We start from the raw sequence: 21,784 nt of genomic DNA on the forward strand, positions 1-21,784 counted from the left end.
GTTGCCTCCCACTTTTTTTTTTTTTTTTTTTTTTTTTAAATTGCACTTCATCTTTGATTATGTAGTTCATGGTAAGCTTAATGACGGACCTGTGTTTTGTTTTTCTTTCTTCAATGTAAGGGGGACTCGGCTCCCAGGTACAAATGTCATGTATGTGAGAAGTGCTTCACTCGGGGAAACAACCTCACTGTACACCTACGGAAAAAACATCAGTTCAAATGGCCATCTGGACACCCAAGATTTAGGTATTGCTTCTCATTATTTCTCTAATGCAGATCTTTTCTCTATAGGTCCAATAGAAAAACTGCCTCCCTTCAGGCTTGCCAGGAGACCGCTTTACCATTAGGGCCTACAAAATAAGCCAGAGCGTGTCTAGTATGCTTCACCAGTCAAGGGGGGAGGCTGGGTGGTTGGTCCCAACTTAAATAATAATAATAATAATAAGATAATAATCCTCCTTTTAAGACATGCTGAGAGGCATCTGGTTTAGGTGTTATATCCATATTTTATCCAACTGGTCTTGGACCTTCTCAAAGTCTATTTAGCAGTGACCCCCATCGCATACTTAACCTGCAATACTCCTTCTATTACTAACCATGAACATAGCACTATTCTCATCTGTAACAACAGCCAAAGAAAGCTTCATAAGTAAAGGCACAATCTGATATTAAAATGGAAGACCTTAGAATAGAGTTGCTTCTGTTATTAGGGATGTGCAGATACTGTTTTTTCCGGTATCGAGTACGATGAATGATATTTATCTTTCGGTACTCGCTGATATCGAAACTTCCGCTAGCGTAGAGCCAGCTTTGGTAATGACTCGCCGCCTGGCTTCCTAATTGGCTGGGAAGCCGACTACATGTTTCCTCAGGGCCCTGCCGGTAAGAGAAAAATCTCCCTCTGACCGGAAGTTCTGGTATCTTGGGTAAGTATCCGAGCATCTGGGCGAGTAGAAGAACTCTGTACCGGCACCGTTACTTGTACCGGTGCATCCCTAGTAGTTATTGTCTAATGGAGTCTCAGAGCTCATCATTGCACTAAATTGCGCTCACCAGATTCATGTATAGGTCACATATTGGTATGTCTGAAATGAAAAACTTTTTTAAACTTACCGTATTGTATACATGATTATAAGTCTTTATAGAATGGATCTGTCTTTTTAATAATGCATTAACAATATAGGCAAAGCACCTTTTTAAGTAGGGCTTATGTGGTAGATTTATATACGTTTGTCACTTTTTTATTTCTCGCAGCATTGCCGTGCAGGTATATTGGACAAAGTTGAGCCCCCTTTGGACTTACACAAAGTTTGTCTCTGACTTAAGGGGGCCATACAAATTTCAGCTGGTTCTTGATGAACCGCTGTCGGCACGCCTTGATCAGCTCAATGTCTTTGAATGAACACAGCCTGCAGCCAGAGAGCTGTCTACTCTGTTCGGGTGTTCTGGCCGCCACTGTCAGAGGAACCCCTGCTGTTTCCTTTGTCTTCTATCAACGAGCTTGTAGCATTGATGGAGGGAATATGCTCTATTATATTTTTTTATTCAGCCCACTGGTAAAATGAAAGAGCAGTTTATGGCCAGCTTTACATTTCCAAACTTCTAACACCACAAATGTTTTACTGTCTTCTACTTTGGACTCTTCCAATGTGGGCAGACTACAAAATGAGCTCTATAGGGCGGCACAGTCATACACACAACTGTGCTCTTACCTGGAATTCTAGAAAACAAGTGTTATGCAGCATTTCAGAAAACTAATAAACATTAAACTATGTGAACCCTAAAAATGAACTCTCTTTTGACCTGTTGGATATACCATTGGCAGCATTTTTTGTTTTATCTGGTCAGAAATTCCAAGCTGTCACACCTACTCTGCACAATTCTTGTGTTATCTGAAAGATCGCTCCTAGTTTTTATCTTGGACTACACAACAATTAACCTTTATGTTGTGGAGATTTGAAGTGGTGGTGCAATTAACAAAACAATTGGCAGGACTGACACCGCTCAGTCCACCAAGAAGTTGTGTGTTGTCAGCCCACAAAAGTGCTTAAGAGCTGAAAGCATTTCTGGCAGAGCATCAGGTATTTTTCTGTATTTGCAAGCTTTTTTTTTATTAAAGGGTTAAACATGGGAAATGTGCATGTATTGCAGAGATGTACTGTTTTTTTTATTTGACGTGCATTTATTTTTTTTAAGGTATCGGTAGTGTGTGTATGTGTAAATTTTTTTTATATATATATATATATAAAAAATAATATTAGGGATGCACCGATACTACCACGGAGTGCTCGCCCAAATGCTTCCGATACTGGAACTTCCAGTATCAGGAATTCAGGCGGTGAGTCATTATACGCCTCCCAGCCAATCAGGAAGCTGAGTGGCGTGTAATGACTCGCTGCCTGATTGGTCAGGAAGCTGGGCAGCGAGTCATTACCCACCCCATGGCTTCCTGATTGGCCAAAAAGTTGGCTCCATGCTTCAGTCACCTGGTGACGAGGGAGCATGGAGTCGGCTTCCCGGCTAATCTGGAAGCCAGGGGGTGGTTATTACACGCCGCCTGGCTTCCTTAATGGCACGTCCGGTATTGGCATTCAGTATCAACGAGTAGCCAAAAAAAGTCAGTACTCAATCCGGAAAATCTGGTATTGGTGCATCCCTAAAAAATTATATAATTTGTTTTTTAAAGACAGAAAGCGCAAGCACAAAGTAAAGAATTGTGTTTCATGTTCTAAATACGTTTCTCCCACAGGTATAAGGAGCACGATGATGGGTTTTTGCGCTTGCAGTTGGTGAGATATGAAAGCGTGGAACTTACAGAACAGCTGATGAAAGAGCGTGAGAGGCAGGGTGCTACATTGGACGAAGCCTCTGCTTGTCTAGTGCTAAATCAAGGGGGCAGCACTGGATCTGAATCGGTGGATTTGGAGAAGACTGGGATGCAGAGGGACTACAGATACCAGTCACAATGACGCGTTTACAGAATATGCCCCCAACGGATTGACTTGCAGGCAGTGGGGCCTTGTGGGCTCAGCCAAGTCATTGGGGGGGACATTGTTAAATCTAGCAGACTGAAAGCTCCGGCACTTTCTGCCCTTGACTGCTGACACAGAACAATCTTCATTTACCTTGACACCTGAACAAGAAGTGGTCTCCGGATACTGGTGCTGAGCCAGCCGTACACACAGTTTGTGGCTCTGGATGTTGAAGAACTTAAAACTTATTTAAAAGTACCTTTCCTTAAAAAAAGGTTTTATTATTTATATGTCAAAGTGCACCATTGTGGACTGTGCAATAAAAAGCATTTTATCTGCAGAATCAGAGTTCTGTTTTTAGTCTGCATTTGTTTTTAATAGACACCATGACCTGTTAAAGAATTGGTGATGAATACTCAGATATGAGACTAAGCATTTTTTAACTGACATATGTATCATTATGGCGACTTTCCCATTTCTCAAAGTCTTGGCTAAAAAGGTCCAGATTACTTTATCTTAAATAAAAATTTTCTGATACCAGTTGAGTGGAAAATCATATTGTTATAGGTGCGTACACAGTGAAAAAAAAATAAAGTACGAACATACCTAGAATTGGATAATTAATCAGCCCTCCCCCCCCCCATAACAGGAAGAGCCTGAACAAGCACCTTCATGGCAAGATCAGCAGGTATTATTTTAATGAAAGCTGCAGATTTATAGGAGTGAATGACTTTTGAAGTTACATTGACATGTTAAAGCTCAGGTGAGTTTAGTTATTGAGTTTCATCTACTTCAATTATTTAACATGTTGTAGAGCTTGACAGTAGACCTGCTAGAATATATATGTGAAAACTATGATCACTTTTAGGCCTCATTCACACGGGTAACGGCTGGCACGTACAGCTCTGTGCACGGCCGTATCGGGCAGCTCCCGGGAAGACCAGGTGCTGCGTGTGATTAGTACGCAGCCCTCATCCTTCTCTATAGGACTACGCGGACGTACGCCACCCTACGCTCACCCCAAGTGCAGGTCCGTACTGGTGTCTAGGCTCGGACGCAGACAGGATCCATCCTTTCAGCGTACGGACACCCACACAGACGTACCGCCACGTAGTCCCATAGAAGACAGGGGCTGCGTACTAATCTAACGCAGCACCTGTCCTTCCGAGGAGCTACTCGATACGGAGCTGCACGTGCCGGCTTTTTCTCGTGTGAATGAGGCCTTAGGGGTCATCATGCAAAAAAATTAATGGCAAATCACCAATACGAAAGAAAAAAATAGCCTTTTTAATTTGCAAACAATTTCACAGTTGCAGTAAAAATCGTTTATTCATGCTATTGCTTATTAACAAAACATTTGTTTCCTTCAAAAGATAACTTCACATAATTTAAATTGCATGCCTGAAATGGTTGAAGGATATACTGTAAACTCAATAAAATAATGAATCATCTTTGTGCAAAATGCGGCGTATTGCTGCTCGGCCTCGAGTATCTCTACATGCTCATCCAACCAGGGCACGGTGATGCACATTGCACTTTAAAGGAAAACTTCATGCTTACTAAGAAAATGAAGTTATCTGCTGCATAAGCTATTTTGCAATTTAATATTAAAAAAACTTTCCAGTTCAACTTGCAGCCAACTAGCATCTTAAAGTGCCAAAAATGAAAATGGTACTTGCTTGCAATATGGCAGAATTGGGGTATCTAGTACACAGTGTTTGTTGGTATTGCCCCATGAAATCTAATGTCCCACTTGTGTGATTGGGGCATTGCCTTCCCAGAAGTCTCCACATAGCTTGGAGTTCAATGGATGCCTTCCCTGTCCCAGGTGTGTGTGTGATGGGGGCATTGTCTTCCCAGAAGTCTCCACATAGCTTGGAGTTCAATGGATGCCTTCCCTGTCCCAGGTGTGTGTGTGATGGGGGCATTGTCTTCCCAGAAGTCTCCACATAGCTTGGAGTTCAATGGATGCCTTCCCTGTCCCAGGTGTGTGTGTGTGATGGGGGCATTGTCTTCCCAGAAGTCTCCACATAGCTTGGAGTTCAATGGATGCCTTCCCTGTCCCAGGTGTGTGTGTGTGTGATGGGGGCATTGTCTTCCCAGAAGTCTCCACATAGCTTGGAGTTCAATGGATGCCTTCCCTGTCCCAGGTGTGTGTGTGTGTGATGGGGGCATTGTCTTCCCAGAAGTCTCCACATAGCTTGGAGTTCAATGGATGCCTTCCCTGTCCCAGGTGTGTGTGTGTGTGATGGGGGCATTGTCTTCCCAGAAGTCTCCACATAGCTTGGAGTTCAATGGATGCCTTCCCTGTCCCAGGTGTGTGTGTGTGTGATGGGGGCATTGTCTTCCCAGAAGTCTCCACATAGCTTGGAGTTCAATGGATGCATCCCCTGCAACAGGCATTTATTGTGGCCTTAAGACTCTCCATTCTCCCAGTTGGTTACATCAGGATAGGATAAGGCAGACTTTTTTTTCTCGTCAGAGAAAGGAAAGATTTTTGGTAAATATCCTAAAATCTTCTCTATGGATCTGGTTCACCAGAAGTGGATATCTTTTCTTCTCAACAAAACTGCAGTTTAACATAAGCAGTATGCATTTATAATGGCTCATACATATGGGCTGAATGGGAAAACATAAATCACAGCTTGGCAGCTATGCTGGGACATGCAGTACTGGGACAGAGGTAGAAGTGTTCTAAAATGCAACATCTATTCCATCACTTATCTCCACCCTGAGCACTCCCATTAACACTGGGCTTAGATTTTGTCTTTAGAGAAAAGTGCTTTAAGAGACGCCTTGGAAGACTGCCAATCTTCTTATGAGAGTTAGCAGAGGCATCAGACAAGTCGTCATGTGACTGGCTCAGACCTGCATTCTGACGATGCCGACTGAAGGGAAGCTTAGTGCCACTGCGGAGAAATCCAACTGCAAAAAATAAAATGAAAACAAAGACAGAAACGATTACATGGTGAGAAGCGGTTCAAGTATGACACGCAAAATAAAATACAAGTACTGGGAATATAAAAGAGGAGCTGAACTCTGGAGGCTGTGCAAAAAGAAAGGCAAGCAGAGAGCAAAAAAATCAATTATCCCGATATAGTCTGTGGTCTCCCTGCAGCTAATCGTCTCTTCATTACAGACTTACCATGCCTTGTTCTGCATTGTCTGTGCTACCGACTTGTCTATGCTACATGGTCTTTCTAGGTTACCAACTTTAGGAGAGGCAGGGCTTTGCTTCCTCCTCTAGAAAGGAAAACCATGAGCCTCAAATGACCTCACACTGCAGATATACAGCTATGAGGCTCTAAGCACAGGAAGGCCTAGGTACACTCATACCAGGGTGTGCAATGCTATTTTTCAGCAGGCATTTCAGACAAAAGGTCGATTTTTCATGGAACTGCTAAGTAACATTTCTAGATGTACCCTAGAACACAGCAAATCTTTGCTTTTTGAGTTTAAGTCCATTTTAATGTAGATTAAACCCAATCACTAGCGATTGCTTCTGTAATTTCAATAGTAAGCTGCAGCTTTTATTAAATTACCTGACCATCCTGCCATGAACATCACTGTTCAGGCACTTCCTATACTAGGGTGACAATGCTGCATCCCTGTCTTCCCATTATGTATTATAATATAACCTTTTCCATATGCCCTTCATTGCACAGACATGTTCCATCAAGGTCACCATTAGGAAGCGGGTCCACAGCCGTAAATATGGCGCTGAATGAAGTCCATAAGAAATTTGCCATCACTGTGTGTTGTTGTGCTTCATTTAGTGGTCTGTAATACTGACACTTAGAATATACCTGTGTTTGTTGGTAGTTTCCATCAGAATGACAAGACTCAACTAATTTGGTCTAAGGCCCGGTTCACACCTGGGCGTTTTGTAGCGCGTTCGAACGCTCTGCAAAACGCTCAAACACCGAAATCCCATTATTTCCTATGGGTATGGTTCACACCTGGGCGTATTACAGGCCGTATGAACGCGCTAGAAAACGCCCAAAGAAGTACAGGAGCTTCTTTGGGGCGTTTGTCGCGCATTTTTTTTACCGCGAATCACGGTAAAAACACGCGTAACGAAACGCGCATATTCAATACACCTAGGTGTGAACCCAGCCTAAATCTGACAAGTTTTGCATTGCAGTATAAGTCTAAGGGAATGCAGATTAGGAGGTTAACTACAAGGTCAAATGCCCCGTGTCAAAAAAAACAGCCAAAAAAGCCAGTTGACACAGGCCCTTAGTCTTCCTGGGCCAAAAGAGAATAATTGACATAAAATAACAGGGAGGGATGCACCGATACCGAGTATTTGGTCAAAGACTGGTACTTGCCCAAATGCTCCGATGCTTACCCCCAATAGGAGATTTCCTCTGACCAGCAGTGCGGCGAGGGAACATGGAGCGGGGAGGCAGGTAATGACTTGCTGCACGGCTTCCTGATCTGCCGGGAAGCCAGCTCCATCCTGTTTGTCCGTGCCAATGCCAAATCAGAAAGCTGGGTGGTGGGTAATGACCCGGCTTCCTGATTGCCTGGGAAACCGGCTTCCCAGCCAATCAGCATGGAGCTGGCTTACCGGGCAATCACGAAGCCAGACAGCATGTCATTACTTGCCCCCATGGCTTCCTGATTGCCCAGTAAATCGGCTTCATGCTAGCTTAAGTGCCGGTATCAGCAAGTACAGAAAGATAAATATCGGTACTCCTTACTGAAAAAAAATTGACTCGGTGCATCCATAATAACAAATATTTAACAGAAAAATAAGAAACAAGCTGCAGAGAGAAAACTAAACAGGACTAAAGGACAACTGAATAAAAACCAACATCAGTTTGTCTCTTTGGCACCCAACTCTACCGCATCCTAACACTGTATGATAGCAATCACCTACTGCGGACAGTCACTAATATGACAATAGGAGTAATGCCTGCATGCCATATCAACCTTCTTTACAGCATTATTAGTAACTACTCCCTGACCGGTGAATTAAGATATCTATTTATATACAGTATATATCAGGGAAATGGTGCAGGTTACAGCTGTTCTCATTCAGTCTAAGCCAGACAATGCCTTCCCTACATAGTGTTTGGTTTGTGAACTGTAATTAGGTTCCTTTATTTGTTCAAGTTACCTTTGTGATCTTTAAGGCTCCGAGTCTCCAAGGCCCGAATCGATCCCGTTTCAGAATCTACATCATCCAGTGATGGCCAGCCAGAAATATCTGATTTTGTGGTGTCACAGGTATCCCGGCCCAAAGAAAGTGTCACCTCAGAAAGAAAATCTGCAGAAGCTTCAACTAATGAATCTTGAATAATGTTAGAAGGACTCTGTAATGAGGCGTCCATAGAAGCTGCATATCCCAGTGATAGAGCCATCTCATCTTCTCCAACAGGAACCTGCAGTGAAAGAAAAGTTGAATCAAAATATAGACTTAGGAAACTCTCAATGAGTTTGAAAACATATACAACCAAAACATCTAGATTACAAGATAAGGCATCTAGTTTCATCTACATCAGGGGTAGGCAACCTTGGCACTCTAACTTGCAATGCCTCATGGAACTTGTAGTTCCACAACAGCTGGAGTGCCGAGGCTGCCTTCCCTGATGTAGATTCTAACCTCAGGTAAAAGTAACCTTGGCTCTCCAACTGCAGTAAAACGACAAATGCCCTCGTGCCTCTGGGAGCCATACCTGTGCCTGGTAGAGTCTTGCAATGCCTCATTGCCTACCCCTAGTCTAACTGGAGGTGCACCAAAATGGAAATTTTAAAACCGAAATAAAAAATATTGTCAGGCCGAAACCGAAAATGTTTTTTTATTTTAATTTTTTCAATTTTTAAAAAAATATTTTATTTGTATTTATGTATTGTATGTTTCGGCGGCCGATATATCGGTGCATCCCCAATTCTAACCTATCAATTTCATGTGTAAAACTAAATATTTTACACAGATTAAAAAAAACAAAACTATTTACCTTTGACACTCCTGAAATGATTAAAGTGCTACGTTTGGTGGGAGTCTTCTTGGATGGCTTGTTTGTTGGCTCAGTCAGTTGCCTAATTGCCGTTTCTGCCACAGAATCCAATTTGACAGGAGATCCCTCCAGTAAGTACATGAAGCTATCTGTTGGTCAATAACACATTCCTCTTTATTTTTCTGCGTATGACATAACATTCATAACTTGGGTACAAATAATTGGAATTATTTACTCAATATAAAAATCTATGGTTGCGTTTCTTGACTGGTACGTTGGTTCTGGCTGTTAAGAAGAGTACTGTTGTAACTTCGGTAGTAACCTATAGGCTCTATGCTACTAAACCTTGTGACCTGCCAATAGTGTAGTGCTGGTATATGCCACAATGCTGGTCACCAACAATGTTTTTTATGCAATACATCAATATGTACCTGACCCCCGGTGCCTGGATATCTGCAGCTTGGACCAGTTTGGTGTATTATTGCTACATACAACCAGTTCTGTTTGCTTTAAATTATCCATTTATTTCACATAATAAAGCTGGTTCTAGGGAAGGCAAACATTCTTATCACAAATAGTCAATAGGTTACCGCTTCCACTTGGAAAGGAGCCAGAAGAGCAGGCGTGAGGCAACACGACTGGTTTGTTCTCCGATACTTCTACTTTTGTTGGAGACCTGACAGCAGAATCTGAAAACCACATTGGAAAATCAGGTCCTGGGCTTGATATACTTTGTCTCAGAGTGCTAATAATTACTAAAGGATATGCTTATTTTATTGCAGCTTACCAATCCTTGTGTGATGGATGCATTGGTTTCATTTTTCAACTAAAAATTCTAAGTACAGAAAAAACCCACTGATCTGGCAGGAAATGAATTGTCCTCGTCACTTCCTGTGAACTCAACTTAAAGTGCATTTCCACTTTTGCAGTCAAATTTGAGAAAACCCGTCTATAATTTTTGCTATGTGTTCCTATTCACACACCATACGTGAAAACGAGGCCTGGAACGCGAGGCCTCGGCACCCGGAAATGACGTAAAGTCTCACCGGAAATGACCTATCCGGCCCGGCCGTAGAGAGAACTCATGAGGCCCCTACCCACGGTAACCCTCCGACTAGGTCCCCGCAGGAAGAGCCCAGCCATGGGAGTGACAGTTTCTCCGGTACTGGACCTCCCCGGGCACTAAGCGGGAGATGGAAGCCAGGAAACCCCTGCATAAGCGAGGAGGACTTAACTTGAGGCCTTTGTTAAAAAGACGTATGTACCTCCACATGCATTATAGAGGGGTCAAAAAATAAAAAAAACTCCCAGCGGAGCTCTCCTCACCGTTCCGGTGACATGCCTTCTTCTTACGAAGGAAAGACAAAAAACTGATGGACTTTAAGAGACTCCATCTCGTAAGCTGTTCTGGAAGACGATTAGGGAAAATTATTTAATTTTTTTTAACCATTTAGATGTTTTGTTGAAGCAGGCAACATGGCTGAAATCGAGGTTTTTCTCAGCACCTTCACAGTGATCTGTTGTAATTGTAAGATAAAATAATTCAGAGCAGTATCACATGAAGACCAATCTTACCCATCTTCCCATCAAACTTGGGTCTGGACTGAATAGTAGTTACAGTGGTTATTAGGGTACCATCTGGCATCACAGTGCGATCCATCTCCACTTTCTTAGTAGGTGTGATGCTCAGTCTTTCAGTTGGTGCCAGAGCAGCATAAATAAGATTAGCCTATGGTATATGGAAATGGGAATGGAGTTTAAAAATTGGAAGCTAGCCGATATCTACAAGATGAATTGTAAATAAACCCAAACACATACATTGCATGAAAAAGCTTTAGCAAAAACTGGACACAAACATAGACCATTGACAAAGACCATTACAATCCCCAACATCCAGGTCCACAGTGTCTGAAAACATTGATGCTCAGATATCACTGGGCTGTAGGCATCTGTGTAAATACTACATCAGGGTTGATATAATTGAATTTTATAGTTAAAAGGAGGAGAACTATGAGGCGAGTGCTTTGCACTCACCTCATAGTTCTAGCCGACCTGTGACAATGAGAGTGTCACAGGTCGGCTCAGTAGATCGGGAGGTGAGCGAACACATACCGGCGTTCACTCACTTCTCAATCCTGTCACGGCTCTCTGCCGTGACAGGGGAGGGGCTGGATTCCCCCTCCCCGCTCCTCCAACGCTGAATGGCGGAACGGACGGGGGAGGGGGCGGGTACAGCTGGCTCTGCTTCTAGATAGGCAGAGCCAGCTGTCACTCACGCAGCTAGGCGGATCCAGACATAATTGTCGGGATCCGCTTCAGCTGCGGCGTCTCATTATACTGCTCGCAGTAGCTAGTAGCTATACTGAGCTTAGGGTGTCATGAGTTATACTTAAAGTGACATTAAAGGATAAAATGTTTTTCTCTCCCCTCCAATGTTAATGTCAGCACTTACCTTAAATTATGTTTCTTAAGCCGATCTTCTTCTTTCCTGTCCTTTTCATCTGTCCCTCCAGCGCTGCTGCGGGTCTCCAATCCAGCGCTGACTCCTCTGTGCTTGCTGGCACTTCCTGTCCCACGGTGTCTGCATGCGGGTGCACGCGTCCATATCCTTACCTTGTGTCTCTGCTCGTCTCCTGGCCGAGAATCCGAACTGCGCATGCGCCAAGATTCTTGCGGCCGCCCGAGCAGTTTCGTTTTCTTGGACGGGAGCGCGCAGCAAGAACAAAGTAAGTTTAAACCGGTGTTAAAAGCGTTTTTTTTTTGTTTTGTTTTTTTAACTGTTTGCCTAGATCTACTGCTAGCAAGCAGTAGATCTAGGCAAAAAAAAACCGGAGGGATTAGAACCCCTTTAACCAAACTGCCGAGCCGACTTACTGCGTCTCCGGTCACTGAAGCGTGCCTTCTCTGCTGAACAGTTGGAATGTTTCTTAGCGTCCTCACATCTATACACTTGTATAGAACGTGATGACACAAGGATTCTTAGAGCAATGCAGTGGAGGGGGAAGAGCTCTACGGACCCAAGAACAAGCCGGCTTGAAAACGGGCGACTAACTTTTTTTTTTCTTTTAGCAACCTAGACACAAACGAGCAGTTAACCCTTGCAGCACAGGAGTAGCCCCACTGCAAGTGTTAATAACATTTTCCCCTGGAGTTCTTTCGGAATGTATCAGTCAATATTTTTTTTTTCGTTTTGGATACATTGGGGGTGAGTTAGCAACCCTGTCAAGTTTCTATTGTTGTGTGTGCCCCCTCTGGGGAGATTTACCCTCTCCATTTCTCATAGTAACAATGGTCACCGGGAGCAAAAGCAAGTTAAAATCCAAAATTTGTAGTTGTTATCAGAACAGAGGAGGAAATCTTCCATACTTGTCATGGGGATAAGTGTCTAAGAGGATTTCCCTCAGCCTGGAATGAGCTCTGTGAACTGCCAGAAATTTTATTGTTACAAAAGTCCCAATGAATACGGACTGTGGATGCAGCAGATGAATAAAATTCTCCCAAGGGGCTCCTCTCAAGCCCAGGGATAGTCAAGGACTGGCTTTTATTGGCAAAGGTTATAGATGTCATGCAGGTTTGAAAAATGCCCAATAGGTCTGCTAACTAACTGTAAAGTTTTCCAAACTCTATGCATCCTAAGTAGAACTAAGGCCCATTCCAAAACAGCCTGCAATGTTACTACATTGCAACCAGGCCCATGAGAGCATTAGAACTGACACCGCCTCTTCCCACCAACAGGAGAACATATGAAAGCTAGGCAGAACACAGCCCAGATGTGCAAAGGCAGTGTATGCTCTTCTGCATCCAGTTCCCATGTGTACAGAGACAGATATATATACACGTTAGGTTGTCTAGTGATTAGTGTTCCTCACCTCCACAGAGATGGCTTGCATTGTGGTTTTAGGCAACACTGGACTTGGAGTCAGAGGGTATACACGCCTTCGACTCATTTCTCTACTCGGTGAACACAGAGCCACCAAGGTGTACCCCAAAAGGACATCTGCCCAGAGAAAGGGTAGCACAGATGTTTAAATGGAAGAGTGAGCACATTTCACTCAAGAACATTAAACAACCCATCAGTAAAATTAAAATCAATACTTACTGTCTGTACTCTGAGACAACTGCCATATCTTCAAAGAAAGGCTCTTACTCTGAAGTGTCAGGTCACTGTACAAGGAAACACAACAGTTATCCTCAATTCCTCAAAGACAAGAACTCAGATCTCACAGGATACCTAATGCAAGTCAAAAATGTTTAGTCATCCAACCCTAAAAACAGCTTTTTTCGTACTGAACGCGGACATATTTCCCTTTCCCATTACACCTGCTCACAATGTCATTTCCTCACTCCAGGAGACACTGCAGACCTCCCCTTTGTTCTGCAATCTGACAGCTCGGGTCTGTTTCCTTTGGAAGGGATTGTCCAGCTCAGCTTCACACATCAACTGAACATCTAAACAAGGAACATCGAAACACAGAACAGAAAATGAAATCAGCATTTATATAGGAGCAATGTCTAATATTGTGAGATAATTAATGCTGCAATACTCTGAAACCCATCTTTCCTCATCATCTATAAATTAAAGAACAAGCAAGCCCTGTTATTGTTCAATACACTATACAGCAAATTTCCATTGCAGCATTCATCCTAGTCATCACTCCATAGACAGGCAGCTTCATTGATCAGACTACTGTCTAACTATGTTGGCAAAGCTAACAGCCTGCACTTTGATCTTTCTCTTGGATTGGGGTGATCCTGCTGCATGTATATGGTTATAATGTTGGTCAGAACCAAATCAATTGAACCAATCAGAACCAAAATTGAACCAATCAATTTTTACTATATAAATAATGTTATTAGTATATTATTGTGTATTCTTGTATTGATCAGTGATGCAATACCTGCTTTTATAGTGGTAGAATGCAGTCACTAGTATGCTCACCTCCCAGGTCACAATGCCAAATTGTGGAGCATGGAGTGTGCACATTTATGAAAAAGAGTCACCTGTAGCCTAGTGCAGATTTCCAGAGTGTTAGGCTGTTGATTGGTTCCACTTTATTGCGTTCAGCTACTGTATTATAAGCCCACTCCACATACACATGCAATAGTAAAAGAAGACAAGAGCTTACCTGCATCTAGCAGCATTACATTGTGTAGACGCAGCTGTTGAACAATTAGTCTGAAAGGCTCTGCTTTTGAGGAGGATTCCATCAGTAGCTTGTCACAAATACCCTGTTGAGGACATAAAAATCTATGACAAAAGGATAAATATAATAAAGGAAAATTGTGCAACAGAAATGTGACTCACCATATCACCGTTATTAGCATTTAAGGTAAATATCATGGCAGGTTCCGCTGAGAACAAAGCATTCTGCATTAGATCTTGTAATATGCAAAGATCTGCACTCCTCTCAGTGCTCTGTGTATGAAATAAAAACATTCCAAGTCAGTTCTGCTGGATGGCTAACTGTAATGCTAAATCAAGATAGGGCTGAAAACAGATATACCGCAAAATACTACATTTATAAAAATACTTCTCACACAGTGGCTTAGTGCTTAGCACTTCTGCCTTGCAGTACTGGGGGTACCCGGTTCAAATTATGACCAGGTCACTATCTGCACAGGAGTTTGAATGTTCCCCCTGTGCTTGCGTTTGTTTCCTCCCACTACTCTGGTTTCCTCCCACACTCCAAAGACATGCTGGAAGGTTAATTGGCCCAGTATGTATGTACACTATATTACCAAAAGTATTGCAACACCCCTCCAAATCATTGGATTCAGGTGTTCCGTGAAATTCCTTGCTAGTAAATATTTAACGGTCAACTGTTAGCAGTATTATAACAAAGTGGAAGCAACTGGGAACAACAGCAACTCTGCCACGTAAAATGACAGAGCAGGGTCAGCGCATGCTGAAGTGCGCAGAAGTCACCAACTGTCTGCAGAATCAATAGCTACAGACCTCCAAACTTCGTGCGGCCTTCAGACTGGCACAACAACAGTGTGTAGAGAGCTTCATGGAATGGGTTTCCATGGCCGAGCAGCTGCATCCAAGCCTTACATCACCCAGGCCAATGCAAAGCGTTGGATGCAGTTGTGTAAAGGACGCCGCCGCTGGACTCTAGAGAAGTGGAGATGTGTTCTCTGGAGTGACGAAGAAAAAAGAAAAGGCTAGTTGCACTCCTTACCGGTATGACCCCGTGATCGGGGAGGGGTGCTCGGAATGACTGCGGATGGCGCCGCCAAATACAGATAATTGCAGAAACGTCACCAGCACACCAAATCCTTATAGGATCAAAGTTCGTAGATTTTATTGCAAACTCATGTCAGTTACACAAGCGCTTTCGGGGCCACACAGGGTCCCTTCATCAGGCATAACAATGACAATTGCTATGCCTGATGAAGGGACCCTGTGTGGCCCCGAAAGCGCTTGTGTAACTGACATGAGTTTGCAATAAAATCTACGAACTTTGATCCTATAAGGATTTGGTGTGCTGGTGACGTTTCTGCAATTCTCTGGAGTGACGAATCACGCTTCTGTCTGGCAATCTGATGGACGTGCCTGGGTTTGGCGGTTGCAAGGAGAACGTTAATTGCCTGACTGCATTGTGCCAAGTGTAAAGTTTGGTGGAGGGGGATTATGGTGTGGGGCTGTTTTTCAGGGGCTGGGCTTGGCCCCTTAGTTCCCGTGAAGGGAACTCTTAAGGCATCAGCAAACCAAGACATTTTGGACAATTTCCTGCTCCCAACTTTGTGGGAACAGTTTGTGCGTGGCCCCTTCCTGTTCCACATGAATGCGCACCAGTGCACAAAGCAAGGTCCATAAAGACATGGATGAGCGAGTTTGAGGTGGAGGAACTTGACTGGCCTGCACAGAGTCCTGACCTCAACCCAATAGAACAGCTTTGGGATGAATTAGAGCGGAGACTGCGAGCCAGGCCTTCTCGTCCAACATCAGTACCTGACGGCACAAATGCGCTTCTGGAAGAATGGTCAAACATTCCCATAGACACATTCCTAAACCTTGTGGACTCCTTCCCAGAAGAGTTGAAGCTGTTATAGCAGCAAAGGGTGGGCCAACTGAAAAGCGATTCTTACAGCGAAACAAATATAAATCAGGAATCAAATTATTGGACCATTTTTAAAATTGTTTACCTGATGTGAACGACTAGGCTTAATGTCAAGCAATATCTTGGGTCGGTCCTTGAAACTCCAGGACACGAGCAGCCCTTCCTGTACCAGTTCCTGTAGTTTAACTTCTACCTGAACACACACAATGTAAAGAAAAGGTTACATTTGCAGTTTTCCTTTGGTTAGCCTTCAATTGATGTATATTTTCAAAATATATTTTAAAGGAAATTTATTATACAATCACTAATCCCAATCTTGCCGACTCAACCTCTGCAACATTTCAAAAATTCTCCCCTTTTAACAAATGACCCGGCAAAGCTTCTAATTCACTCCCTTGTAATCTCTCGCCTCGAATACTGTAACTCCCTCCTTGCTGGCCTACCACTAAACAGACTATCCCCCATTCAGTCCATCATGAACACTGTTGTTGCCAGACTCATTCCCCTTACCAACCAATTGGTGTCTGCTACCACTCTGCCAATCTCTCCGCTGGCTCCCACTTGCCCAAAGAGTAAATTCAAAATACTAACAACAACATACAAAGCCAACTACAACTGTGCCCCTAGCTACATCACCAACCTCATCTCAAAATATCACCCAAACCGTCCTCCCCACTCCTCTCAAGACCTCCTGCTCTTTAGCTCCCTCATGACCTCCTCCCATGCCCACCTCCAGGATTAATCTAGAGTCTCTCCCATCCTCTGGAACTCCCTACTCCAATACGTCTGCTTATCTCCTACGCTGTCCACCTTTAGGTGATCCTTAAAATCGAATCTCTTCAGAGAAGCCTACCTCATCACAACATAACTGTCATTTTACTTCTTCTACTAACTCACTCAATCTACACAATTATTACCTTTTGTATCACTTGCCACTCCTACTAGATTGTAAGCTCTTAGGAGCAGAGTCCTCCTAATCCTCCTGCACTGAAATAGTATTGTAATGGTACCGTCTCCCTCCATTTTGTAGAGGGCTACACAAACTGTTGACACTATATAAACCTTGAATAATAATAAATCATATGATAGCTTACCTGTGCCTGTTCTATAGTTAAGGATACCTGGTAAGTCTCACAGGTTACAGCAGCAAGAGACTCTTGGGTAACGAAGACTGGAAATTTGACAGCGTCTGCTGAAATATTGCAATGGAACACCTAGGAGGAGAAATTCATTTTGATACGAAGTCTTATCAAAAACAATTAGATAAAAGAAACAGATCAAATAACGATGTCCACAAGGGGTAGGGTCTCAACTACATGATCAGTTACTGATGCGTATAAATAGAAAATATAGAAATGTTACAGAAATCATTTAAATAATATCTTATTAATGTCATCATTTGATAATCCTCCTATTTACTTATTTTAGCATACATTTTCATGCAGGTTTAGCTGTGTTTAGGCCCCTTTTAGACGGTGCCATCAGTGGATCCCTGCTGATTGGAACGAATGTCACCATTTTGACATCCGGGTCCATCCAGTTGAAAATCGGCCAGTTGATGGAAGTGCACATCTGCAATTACTGTACAACTGGACGGTTGTGGTCTTCAAGCAGTCTAGAAAATTTGCGTCTAGTTGGACGGAAATCGACTTATTAGTGGTGTTTTCGTACAACAAAAATTGCACAATGAAAACTGCACATGCGTAAACAAAAACCTGATCTTTCGAGCGATGAAAATCAGCCAGTTAGTAGTGCTGATGAACGATAATTGCGAACTACATTGGTCTGTGCATGATGGGCCATTTGAACAAAAATTCAACGAGGGTGAGATGTCTGGACTAAACAAAAATTTAAAAAGATTGTACAATGGTTGCACGGTGAATGGCCATGCCAGGGGTGTGGAATTCCTATCGCCCGACGCCCGGGACAGGCAGGTTTGGGCGTCAGGCGAGTGTGACAATAAGGGGGTCTGAGTCTGAATATTAAAAATAGAATGTGTTTGTGCCCCAGCTCAGAGCACCTGCAGTCCTTCATTTAGTGATGTGACAAGCCCCCACCACATCCCACATTCCACAAAGAGATGCTAATACAAGTGATTTTGAACGGCTGTACAGCAGTCCAAAATCACTTGTAACCTGCCTGAATCTCACTCCCCTCCCTATCTATCTCCGGCCATGTACCTCTCCCGGCTGCACGCTGGCTTCTTTTCTGCCATGGTCTTCGGGGTCCCCCCCTCTTGTGGGGGACCCAGGGCCAGGCAAATTAGATTAGGTTGCAGCACGGAGCTCCGAGTGTGCAGTGATACAGGAATGCAGTCTTCCTGTCACAGGAGAACGAGCACAGTGCTGTGCTAGAACTCCTGTGTTGGAGGTGACAGGGACAATAAAGAAAACCTGTCACCTCCAAATGCTTTCACACAGGGGCTTGTTAGCCGTTGCGTAATAGCAATAAAGTCAAGTGAAAAAAAAAAAAGTTAAAAAATAACAATGACAATTAAAAATTTAAATACATAAAAAATAAAATGGAAAAAATAAAAAGGCGATCAAGTAAAAAAAAATAAAAACAAAAAATAAATGAGAATTAAAAATAACCAATATTAAAGTAAAAAAGTAAAATAAAAATAAAAAACTAAAACCCCAGCTGCACCCACCATCTGCATGCATGGGGTATTGTGTGTGAGAGGAGTGGGCGATCCGTTACCGCACGGCAATCGCGCACAAAATCGTGTGGATGGCCTAGCGGTCACAAGATCACACACCAGCGCCGATCGCGCTGGCGGTGCCATTATTGTTTAATGGCACCCCAGTCACGCCTGGCAGATTGCGCGGTTTCCCGCCACAATACCGCTCGTGCAATCAGACATAATCACGGTTGAAAACACTGCATGGTGAGTGTTGCGAAAAAAGGTACATGTACCTTTTTTCAGCGATTACCACACGGATGTAACTCCACTGAAATCAATGGGGCCGCGCGGCAACTGCTGCATGCAACCGCACATGATCGCCCAAGTTTGCACCAGCCCTAAAAGGGTACATTCACTTTCCCAAGTAATTTGGAAAAATTTAATTACCTGCTCAAATCTGGCCCCCTCCCGCTATACTTACCTTTCAGGGAACGGTCCTTCCCATCCGCCAATATGGGTGTACTATCTGTAACTGTGCCATGTATTATGAATTTTGCTTGCAAATTGAAAGCACTCGTGGGTCAGCGCGGTCACCTGACGCCACTGACCAATGAGAAGCTCTTCTTGGCACTGCTAAATACAGTTTTGGGTAAAAATTATTTTTATGTATCAGGACAAGTAGATTGTCATGAGGGACAAGTAGATCGGGCCCCCACTTTAGTCCTTGAACAAGTAGTTTTTTTTAAATTCCCACACCCCTGCATGCATTAGGAAATGTCCTATAAACCAGTGGTTCTCAACCTGTGTAACCTCAGGACCCACATTTGTCCTTGGTCATTAAGTTGTGACCCAAGTCGCACTGCAATGGAACGCACGATGTTCCGGTGCAGGCGATTGAATTGTGGGCGGGAAGGGGCATTTGGGGTGCCATTCAAATGAATGGCAATGCAACGCACCTCCCACACCAGAATTCGTAGTAGGTGCGATTGCAGGACTGTTCGATTAATGCACTGTACTAGTGTGACCGGACACACACACACACACACACACACACACAACCTCCCCCCCCATTTTTTTGTTTTTTAAGATCCCCCTACCTTACGAAAACTGGAGTGGATCCTCAGCCTGGGGTCCAGTGTGGGCTGCTGTGCTGTAACGGAGCTCCATCCACGTGTGCATTGCTTGTACAACTCCCTTGTGCACTCTGTATCGATGCCGAGAGCCAGAATGTGACGTCACTTCAGTCCAGGCACCTCTAAAGGATATGCGAGGATGCATGGATGGAGCTCCCTTGCGGCCATAGCTCCAGACCACCCCACCTCATGCTGACACTCGGCGCCAAGCAAAATATGAATGGCTGCTTGGCGCGAGAACTCACAGTGCTGTGCTAGGGGAGGCTGAGAAACCCCTCGCCTAGAAAAGTGGAAGGCACGCGGCGACACACTGAACACGGGGTCGTGACCCACCACTTGAGAACCAAGGGTATAAACGCATATTTGTCAATGCCAGTATGAATGAGGCCTAAACGTTGATGTTATCTGCTAGCAATGTTCTCACCATGCAGTTGTCACAATGCTTTGTACAAGTAACATCGCTGATTTGCACATTTCGCTGAATGGAGAAATTCTCTTCAAATTGCATCTTTAGGGAACTCTGAGTGAGAAAGAGACAAAATTATTACATTGTGAATCCCATAATGTATTTTTTAATAAAAAGCAAACATGACTTATTGTCCATCCATTTCCTTGTACTTGGGATTTAATGATTTCTAGCAGAAGTGTGTGTAAATAAAGAATCAATGTGTGCTGCAGTGCAGCACACATTCCCCTACTTCCCCTCCTAATCATTTAGTAATAGGATAACCAAACACGGTCTTTGGCTCAATATTGATTTATATAGCAATGGAATATTCCAAAGTGTTATTACATTATATCATTCTAATCTTTATTTTAGCAGATATAAATTATTTATAAACACAGAATTTTGTTACATAAAAATATCCTTTTTGGAGACACTGAAAGGAAACAAAACAAACAGAAAGAACAAAATCAAATGAGTTAAGATGGCACCAGCTTCTTCCTCCAACAATCCTAAGTTTAGGGTAGATCCACCACTGGACGCAGGAGTGGAAGAAAGAGACAATGAGGTGGAAATATGGGGAGTTGCCATTTCTGACCTCCTAAAACTGCTAGTAATACTGGTGTGCTGGGCTTCAAAACATTCTCAGTCATTAACCCGCAACAAGTAAGTCAATTTGAAACTTAAAGAAGAACTCTGGACAAATAAAATGTTAACCCTTGCAGTGGGGCTATTCCCGCACTCCAAGGGTTAAGTGCATGTTTTGCCTAGGGAGCTAAAATAACAGTTCTACTCACCCGGACCATGATCCCAGATTGCACTTAGACCCTTCCTTCTTGCTCCTCTGCTCCGGCGGTCTAATGTCCTGTGGGCCATCATGTCCATTTGTGTATCACTCGGCTGTAGATCCTCAAATCATCTCTGAATTGGTGCTGACACTGTCCTTCCTTCTGGAGGGGGACTACTTGTGTCCCCCATGGTCCCTGTGTGTGCTGTAAAGTAGCCACCGCTCCAAGCTCACTCCGGTGATGGACTACAATGTCACGTTTAGTTTACCAATTTGTATTGAGATGGCAATCCATCACAGGAGTGAGCTTGGAGCGGTGGCTACTTTGCAACAAACACAGGGACCATGGGGGACAAACGTAGCCCCCCCTCCAGAAAAAAGGACAGTGTCAGCATGCATTCAGGGCTTGTTCACACCAATTTCAATGCGTTCCAGCAGAGTTAGTGGCTGGAACTCACTGGATGGCATAATTACAGCCTCCCTGTGTTCTGCTGCACTGCACTATTTTTTACAATCGCACTGCGGGCATTGCTGTGCACTGGAGATGGTGTGAACAAGCCCTCAGAGATGATTGGAGGATCTCTAGCCAAGTGATACACAAATAAGATACATTTTTGTTAATAGTTAAGGTACTTAAATGTATTTGTAAGATTTCACTCCTGAGCTTAGTGTCACTGTAATTGTAAAACACAGAACTTGCAGAGAGATAGCAGTGTTCCAATGCAATCGGGAAGTTAGAGCTGCAGCAGCAGCTGTCTGTGAGGGGGGGGGGGGGGGGGGGGGCGGCAAAGCAAG

General features: G+C 43.6%; 2 protein-coding genes across 2 annotated transcripts in view; one reads left to right on the forward strand and one right to left on the reverse strand.

The window, feature by feature from the left end:
- HINFP (histone H4 transcription factor) overlaps positions 1-3,002 on the forward strand; it is a 19,525-nt gene extending 16,523 nt beyond the window's left edge. Inside the window, exons 8-9 of the mRNA XM_018572703.1 lie at positions 121-245; positions 2,749-3,002. Coding sequence (XP_018428205.1) covers positions 121-245; positions 2,749-2,968 — 345 coding nt within the window. The 3' untranslated portion in view covers positions 2,969-3,002. The remainder of the gene's footprint in view (positions 1-120; positions 246-2,748) is intronic.
- Positions 3,003-5,510: 2,508 nt separating this feature from the next.
- Positions 5,511-21,784, reverse strand: part of C2CD2L (C2CD2 like) — a 19,672-nt gene continuing 3,398 nt past the window's right edge. Inside the window, exons 2-14 of the mRNA XM_018572695.1 lie at positions 20,182-20,277; positions 17,096-17,215; positions 16,087-16,194; positions 14,243-14,353; positions 14,064-14,166; positions 13,266-13,386; positions 13,037-13,101; positions 12,807-12,934; positions 10,513-10,666; positions 9,528-9,626; positions 8,938-9,086; positions 8,097-8,361; positions 5,511-5,896 (exon numbers count right to left, since the gene is read on the reverse strand). Of these exons, the coding sequence (XP_018428197.1) occupies positions 5,688-5,896; positions 8,097-8,361; positions 8,938-9,086; positions 9,528-9,626; positions 10,513-10,666; positions 12,807-12,934; positions 13,037-13,101; positions 13,266-13,386; positions 14,064-14,166; positions 14,243-14,353; positions 16,087-16,194; positions 17,096-17,215; positions 20,182-20,277 (1,728 nt within the window). The 3' untranslated portion in view covers positions 5,511-5,687. The remainder of the gene's footprint in view (positions 5,897-8,096; positions 8,362-8,937; positions 9,087-9,527; positions 9,627-10,512; positions 10,667-12,806; positions 12,935-13,036; positions 13,102-13,265; positions 13,387-14,063; positions 14,167-14,242; positions 14,354-16,086; positions 16,195-17,095; positions 17,216-20,181; positions 20,278-21,784) is intronic.

This window comes from Nanorana parkeri, unplaced genomic scaffold (assembly GCF_000935625.1).
Source record: "Nanorana parkeri isolate BGI_ZX_2015 unplaced genomic scaffold, ASM93562v1 scaffold2110, whole genome shotgun sequence".
Classification (NCBI taxonomy): Eukaryota; Metazoa; Chordata; class Amphibia; order Anura; family Dicroglossidae; genus Nanorana; species Nanorana parkeri.